Source organism: Vespula vulgaris, chromosome 3 (assembly GCF_905475345.1).
Source record: "Vespula vulgaris chromosome 3, iyVesVulg1.1, whole genome shotgun sequence".
NCBI lineage: Eukaryota > Metazoa > Arthropoda > Insecta > Hymenoptera > Vespidae > Vespula > Vespula vulgaris.
In genome coordinates, this window is record NC_066588.1 from 5,042,826 (window position 1) to 5,051,389 (window position 8,564).

The window sequence follows — 8,564 nt, forward strand, 5'->3', positions numbered from 1 at the left end:
AATAATAATAATAATAATAATAATAATAATAATAATGATAATGATAATAATGGCAATAATAAGAAGAAGAATAGAAAAGAAGATAAGTTTTTATCAATCATAAGAACGTTAGGATAAAAAGACAAACAAATCACACAGTCGCTAAATATTCTATCGCTTTTTATCGTAGGTTTTACCTCGTTCAAAGTGAAAAATTCAGAATGATCGAAGATAAATCGTCGAGTCGTCGCCATGGAAATTGATCTCGATAGATCAGGCCATAAGATAGTGCACCTTTTCTGAAACATATTCCAATTGTTTCATATTGTTGCAAAATCGATCGTTTAAAATTGCATTAAAAAAAATTCGCATGAAAAAAAAAAATAGTATATATGAAAGAAAAAGAAATTAACTACTGCAAATCGATCGTTCGTAATTTGGAAACTATTCAAATTGTGTGTTATACTCTTATAACCATTGCCCTTCTTTCTATCTTTAAGCTTTCAAAGAAGAGAAAACTTGTGACACTTGGAATGATTGATATTTATATCTGTGTGATAAATTAGTCATGTACGTATAACACGAATGTTAACATTTCTTTTTCTTTTTTTTTGTCATAAATATTAATAAAATATAAAAAAAAAAAATAAATTGCTTTTAATTAAAAGGCGATGAAAATTCAATTAATTTCAGCGTGGAATAGCAAAAGTCGATAGACCACCAATGCAAAAACATAACTCTTACGTCTGTTCCACGTGACACAACTGGACCTGCGCCAATCACGATGCGGCTCACGCGAGTTACTCGATCGGCGGATTAATAATTAGACCGCATTCGTAATAACGAGGTCATGAAATAAACCCAAGATTGAAATAATCCAATATGCACAGATTAAAAAAAGAAAATTCTGAAATCGAATTCATTAATAAACTTGATAGAAAATTTGTCGATAAAAAAAAAAAAAAAAGAAAAAGAAATAGAAAGAAAATCATAAAATTTCAAATATTCATTTTGTCTATTAATTAACATATAAAACTTACAGGAATATCGTTCTGTCACGAGTACCGTTCGATGCGCCACTGACTCGATTGCAGAAAGCTCTAACGAGGGAAAAGCTCATGGAAGAAAATGTAAAGCATTCAAAATGGAAGATTCGTAAGAGGAACGTTCAACTCACCTGTTCCCTGAAAGACAACGAACTTCGAATATTCTTCGTTCGAAAGGATGACGATCGGGAAAAATTTGAAAGGCTCTTCGATGTAAGATAGAGAAAGATTCGTGGCGCGGATCGCGCGCCCATCTTAATCGCTTATCTAGGACTCACCGAGCGTGGTAGATGCTTGCGGTATGTCTCATCGTTTTGGCGCATGCGCGATGACACAACCTACCCTAGGTAGATGTGACCTTCAGCGAGTATAAGAGAGGGCGAACAAATTTGAACCATATTTTTGCAGCACACCCACGTTAGAGAAGGAATCATGACGTTTATGCAGCAAAAATCTTTAATCTTCGCGTATATATATACTTGACGATTAATTCTCTACTTTTGATAGAACATAACACAAAACGTATAAGTTGAGATTAGGAGGGTGAGTTGATAAGAAACTACAAGTCGGTCCATTGAAAATATTAATATATCCTCATGCTATCGTGCTAAATATTATCGGCGGTAAATTTGAAATTATCAGTAGTAAAAAACAAATACGTAAAACGATCTATCGATCGATTATAATGGAATAACTTCATGTATTTCTATCTAAAATCCATAAGATAGCATGGGTAAAAATCTATATCTCTTGTTAATTATATTTCAAGCTAGATCACGATTTGGAAGATCTTAGAGCCGCTCTGAAATCGAGTTACCCTTCGTGCGTCAGAAAGACGATCGATGGATTTGGTTGTCCCGGCAACGCGCGAATGCCGTTGGAGGACCGCCGCAGAAGCAGAAACTCTGATGGCGGGAGTATCCGTGTGTTGGAGGAAAAGGGGTTGTTAAAGTGGAAGAGAGGAGTGGAGAGAAGTGAAGAGAGGAGGAGAACGCGACAACGACGACGACGACGACGACGACTACTGGTGGAGGTGGTAATGGTGGTGGTGGTTGAAGTGAAGGAGGTGGAGGAGAGATTGGCTGATCGACTCTGATCGACGCTAACGATGCAGTGACAAAGTCAGCTACAGTAGAGAGAGGACGTTTCTTTTTGGAAGTTCTCTCCGAACCTTCTATCGCGCAGTCTCGTGTTCTCCACGCGTTCTTTCACAATCATCATCTTCCCAGCTGACTATCACGATCAATCCTTTCGCACAACGTCACGTCAAAAGAACAAATTATTATTGTGCGATGCCACGGAGGCCAACGTCCCTCCGCAGCAACAATTTAATATCAGTCGAATCATCAAAACGGAAGGGACCACTTCGCGAGACGTCAATGACGTTAGGATGTACACCGCAAACGGCGAGAGGAAAGAACGAAACTCGTCAGAAAATCTTTTCCTTCGAAGATGGGTCGACATGCCGAGACATCTCCAATTTAATCCGCACATACGTACTGGTTACAGGCCTCTCATGACCGTCCGTCAATGTATCGGTAGTCTCTTTTATATCCACAATGAGACCGTCAACATCATGACGCATGGTAAGCGTTCAAATCTATCAAGCTCTGACGTTTTATTAATTCTCAAAGAAACTTTTATTTCATACTTGAGAAACGAATTCTTCTTATATGCTTGACTTCATTTATTTATCGCTACAAAAAAAAAAAATTATTATAACGTACAGAATAAGTGGTTGCATCGAGGAAATAACCGTGAATATGATCCCAAGGAATCAATTACATACATGCTTGGTAACCAAGCTGCATTGATTTTGTCCTATATGTATCATATATTGATTTATAGATTTTTTTATGTCTAAAATACAGCATGTAAACGATTTACTCGAGCTAAGCATACGATCTAAAATAATAATTAGATCTTGTCGTACCACTTAATATCTCTGATAAATGAGTACATATTATAAAATTTGAATTCGATCGATATTTAAGGAAGACGCCGATAAGTGACGTAAATATATAACTAAAATAATAGATAAAACCGTAGAGATAAGTGTATCAATTAAAAATTAATTACGATAGCAAAGGCCACATGTTCGATAAAACGTCTATATAATCGAAACGTTCTATAAATCGAAAAAGTTCAAGTTTGATAAAAAAAAAAAAAATTACATGTAAAATAATAATCAACTTTAGGGAGAAAAAAAGTTTTCAATGACGTAGTAACATCTAATCGATTTTCGTTTAAAGCAATTAAAAAAAAGGTTTACCATCTTACCATTCGGGTTATAGGATATCCCTTAGATTTATATAATTGGATAAAATGTAAAGACAGGGTTAAGGTCAAGGTGCGCTAGACGGGACTTCCGTATAAGCAGTCGTTCTTTTGTCAAGGACGCAATGCAGGGTGACGATCAATCGATGCGACAGCTATTAAGAATAATGTATATTAAATTAATATGAAAAATTATAAATATTATTGAGTATTACTTTTTTTAAATAGAAGAAAAGTAAACGTTATTACATGAAAATTACGTGAAATTACGTGAACGTTATTACATGAAAATCAATCGCTATTAATGAATATATATACATATGCATTAAACATTGGATTTTAATAGGTCGAAATTTGTTTTCCATAATCAAAAAATTTTGGAAAAGGGAAATTATTAAGCTATTTCTTCTATTATAATAAATAAGAAAACAAAATTTTGAATTTTTTTTATCTTATAGGTTTCGCAATCCTATATATGTTGTGGACCATACCTCGTTGGCTTCCATGGCACACGCAAGGAATACTCGGAGCAATATTATCTTGGTGTCACTTGATAGGGGCAGTTAGTCCATGGATCGGATCCTTTATTTATCATGTTTTCATGAACGTTAATTATGACGAAGCCTTTTATAGATCGTTATTAAGACTCGATATGATCGGTATTTGGCTATGTCAAAGTTTCGGTAATTCTTGTCACGTCAGAAGACTTACAATTTCGAATCAATTTGTTCGATCTTTTTTCTCAATTAATTAAAAAGTTTATAATAAATATTTCTTTTATTTCAGGAGCTATTCCGATGATGGCAGCGTCGGTTCATTGTTTGCCTGATAATCACTGGTACTGCTGTATTTTCATTTACTGCTTTCTCAGTATATGGGGTCTTTTAAAGGTGATATATATATATATACTGCGTTATTAAATGTGTAGATGTAAGACGCACCAGAAAATTTATATGTATTTTTCGGGACACATTTGTAGGCAATGCACGCGAAATCTCCGTGGGAAAGGAGACTATGTTTCGCACCTCCTTTCTTAATGAGAATGTTCATAATGACCATGAGGTGTTTCGGTATCGGTGGTGGTTCGCCCAAAGCTTTAACTCATATCGTCTTACAGGTATCTCTATATTTTTCAATTATTCGTTTAAAAAAAAAAAACATCGATTTTCGTTTACAAAAGAAATATCTGAATATTTTTGTGTACTTTAGGATTTAATAGCTGTAATAGGTGCGATTGTCGGTGCTCTTCGTATTCCTGAAAAATGGATGCCAGGAAAATTAGATTTCATATTGAATTCTCACAATCTGATGCACGTGTTGGTCGTTCTAGCAGTTTGTTCCATGCATACCGCTACTATCGAGGATCTAACTTGGATGGCTGATCAATCCACGTGTAATGAAACAAATGCTTCTTCGATGATAAACGAAGAATTGTGATCGATTCGTAATAACGTCATTTTGCGATAGTCTGTGATAAGATACAGTTGGTAAATTGTTCAATGCAATTGCATAAGAAGCTAAGAATGCTGAAATGTTTCGAGATCGATACATACATGGTTCAAAAGCAATGTATCTAGACAGAAGCTAATCGTAAAGCTATCTGATAATATGGATGGTATGTTCAGGATGTTCGAAGTACAAGTGCAAGTACAAAGATATATGTATACTATATATATTATGCAATATATAATATATATTGTTTCGGTATCGATAGTGAATGTGGTGGCTTTATGTAATATAAATACATATATATATATATGCGTGTGTGTATATATATATATATACATACATATTACATGAGTATCCAAATTCATGTTAGTATATGACTTCGAAGTCGAATCACGCAGCAGGATTGCGGATTTAATAAGAAAAGGAAGAGTCTGTTAAGACGATATGTTTTCTAAGTAAAATAGGCATTCTAAGCACATCAAAAATATGTTTATTGTATGGTTGTAATTATCGATATCATCACCTACCAATGTCCCCAAAGACGTTTCCAATTTCTCATTTCTATAAATTCTTACACTTTACTATACCAAATCCGATATTTAGAGAAATAAAATTGTTCAAAAATATGGACGTTCATTAAATTCCATCATCGCTCGATTATATACAGCACTATAGTCTTTTTCGACTCGAATTCTTTTTTAATGATTTTATTTTAAAACAATATTAATAGTCACATAGTAGATGTAGATCAAGTCAACAAATAGATCTTTCAACTGTTTTGACATCTATTAAATAATTAGCTTTCGTGTAATATAGAGTTAATTGATATATATTAATACTTTTATGAATTATTTTTTACGTGTACTTTGATTGAAAGTATATCGTAAGTTAGTTCACTTACAGTTTATTATTATTTCTAGCGATCGCATGATATATAAAGATTTCGAATCATAAATATTATATATACATATAAACGTACCATGCGTTCGCTATCAAAATTAAATTCTAACAACTATTTTGCGAAATAGACCGTGTACGTGTAATTATTTTGAGATGAAATTAAAATGATACAACATTTCACATATAAGCACCTACTATTAAAAGCACATAAGGCACCATATAAGTGCTTAAAGCAATAATAAATTACAATGAAAAGTTATGTATAGATATATAAATATAGACTTAATGAAAAATAACACTATTAAAATTAATAAAGATAAAGATTATTTTTACATCTACAATATCCAAATATTATAGAACTTTAAAAATATCGCTAATCGATAGTATAAGCAATCTGTATAGCCTTACTACTGCTTTTCTGTAACTCAAGCTTTATGTTCCGAATATATGTGACAAAATAATTATATCACGCGACAATATGTCACAGGACACATTTTCCTTTTTAAAGATTTTAAAGATTTTAAATAATAATATTTTAATGAACATTTGTATAGAAGAAATTTGTAATTTTTAAATTCATCTTTTGTTATTCTTATGTTGTTTAAATTCTTATCAATATATTCTTACCAAATCTGATTCTCAAGCAATTTTTATCACTGCAATGGGGCCTCACTTTCCTGAGTATAACTCTTAACTCTGCTAAACCTGAATGGTGGGTATCGTCCGCTAAGATTCATAGTATTTACGCATGGTTCCTGCCCATTTCTATATCTAGTAAATATATTATATCTTAGCCATGATAGTTGTGAATTAATCCTTCTATGGTGATTTTGAATTTCAAACTCCTAAAAGAAAATGTTATTTTTCTCGTTAACAATTTCCATTACCAAGAAACATTGCATAAGATACAAAAAAAAAAAAAAACTTACAACATGAAATGTTTGTTCTCCGCTATCATGTACTGTCTCTCTTTGTCTCCTTCTACGACACGTATTATTATTTCCTTTAGTATCCTGTCTTTTGAGTACCAATGTAACGAAATTATCGCATAATCTGTAGTGTCCTATCAATACTGAAGAATTTCGTGGGATACGATTTTTTAAACAATTAACAGAGGTTTGTGCTTCATCTGTAGATGTCAGCATAAGGACTCTTCCTTCGGGAAAAAATCTATGTATTGAAACGAATATTAAATGTGGAAAATATTCAATAATAACTCATAAAGATCATCAATAACTCACTGTCAATTTACCTCAGGTACCTGAAGTATTCAACCAAATGCCAATGTTTATAAAATTGATCTTGAAAACTGTTTTCTCCATGGCGAATGTAACTTGTTTTACTGATGTAACATCCATTATATCTTAATCTAGGCCGTTGTACGTACATGTCCCTCCATGATTGATATTTTGGTTCATAAGTTCCACAATTTACACCCCATACCCTAGAAATTAACAAAAAACAATAAAACAAAAGATCACGTTATAACATCACATAAAAATAAAACTTCTATATTTCTTATTTACTTGATACAAGCAAGTCTCCATATTTCTGGGTCTCTTGCAGATATATAAAATCCGCGACATACTCTAGAGAACATTTCAAGTGATCTCAAATCAAGTTCTGAAGAAACGACCCATCGCAAAATGTAAAGTATTATTTCCATTGGTAAAGCAGATATATGTGTTGTCTGGAAGAAAAAATATCAAAATTTAGATTATATTCTTCATGATTTCATTGATAAAATTTTAATGTTTGTAAACGAAACACCCACACTTTGTTCAAATTTTCGAAAGCAAACACATTGATTGCGGTTGACAATTCTAGATAGTTTAACAGATAGATCGCTTTCATCTTCAGCATCTTCTTCTTCGTCTTTGTCATTGTCATCCGCATTATGTGTATCATTATCAATACTTCCAAGATTATCATCCGATTCAAATCTTTCTCGTGATTTTATTTTTGTTGATTCATACAAACGAAATTCAATGTCAGGGACTAATTGTACGGCACGCTTATAAAATTGAATTGCTTCATACAACTTCCCACTTTGTTCGTGTTCTACACCTTTAAGGAACAAATTTTTTGCCTAAAAAAAATGATATAGTTTGACTTTCAAGCTGAAAAATATCATCATCATATTAAGCACGTATTCTACATACTTTGTTTTCAATAGATTGTGAATCATCCTTAGATACTTCTGTACTGACAGACCGAGTAGAATGTGTTTTAGATATATCTCGTTTTGGTGATATTTCCAGTTCACGTTGCCACTGCTCTCTGAATGATGTTAATGCATCTTCAACATTTTGATCCTTTAAAAAAGAAGATGCTTCTTGATCATCTCCACCGTCATCCGAATCATTACTCGTACCACCAACGTTACTCTATCAAAATATGAAAAAAAAAACAAATAATTAATAACAATGATAACAATGATAACATCATACGATACTATTATGTTCTATAAAAATATAGGTTATGTTGATCGTCACAACGGTGAACCTGCGAAATGTACAATTACGATCTAACGTCAACTCAAACAAAATATGTCATTCTTACCATTGTTTATTTTTACTCAATTTCTGTAATGTTTCTTCTTCAGCGCTTGAATTCTCGGTCAGAAAAGCGTACAACACAGCAAAAGTACAATTTCGCGAAAGCAACCGCCGCCATGGTTCTCGTCTGCCTGCAATTACGTTCCTTTTTTTTTTTTCGTTTATTCTACCCATAGTGTCGTACTATCTCTTTCGCGCGCGCTCTCTTTCTCTCTCTCTCCCTCTCTCTCTTTACAATGACGCAATAACAATGATTATTAAGAGTAAAGAAAATGAAAAATGTAGTTTATTCAAGAATATCCGAAAAAAGAAGCATAATATGTCAATACTTTTAACAATATCTTATATAAAATAT

General features: G+C 32.8%; 2 protein-coding genes across 2 annotated transcripts; one reads left to right on the forward strand and one right to left on the reverse strand.

Moving 5' to 3' along the window:
- The first annotated feature begins 1,330 nt into the window (after positions 1-1,330).
- Positions 1,331-5,377, forward strand: LOC127062446 (progestin and adipoQ receptor family member 4). Its single transcript, XM_050990693.1, has 6 exons — positions 1,331-1,568; positions 1,799-2,611; positions 3,761-3,985; positions 4,089-4,192; positions 4,282-4,419; positions 4,512-5,377. Exons 2-6 carry the CDS (start codon positions 2,416-2,418, stop codon positions 4,737-4,739), a joined length of 891 nt encoding a protein of 296 aa, XP_050846650.1. The 5' UTR covers positions 1,331-1,568; positions 1,799-2,415; the 3' UTR covers positions 4,740-5,377.
- On the reverse strand, positions 5,219-8,381 carry LOC127062445 (F-box only protein 9). The gene is made up of 7 exons (XM_050990691.1): positions 8,214-8,381; positions 7,814-8,038; positions 7,426-7,740; positions 7,178-7,341; positions 6,904-7,095; positions 6,581-6,821; positions 5,219-6,496 (listed from the first exon to the last, which is right to left on the reverse strand). The coding sequence occupies exons 1-7, from the start codon at positions 8,214-8,216 to the stop codon at positions 6,305-6,307; spliced, it is 1,332 nt and encodes a 443-aa protein (XP_050846648.1). The 5' UTR covers positions 8,217-8,381; the 3' UTR covers positions 5,219-6,304.
- Between the last annotated feature and the right edge of the window lie 183 nt (positions 8,382-8,564).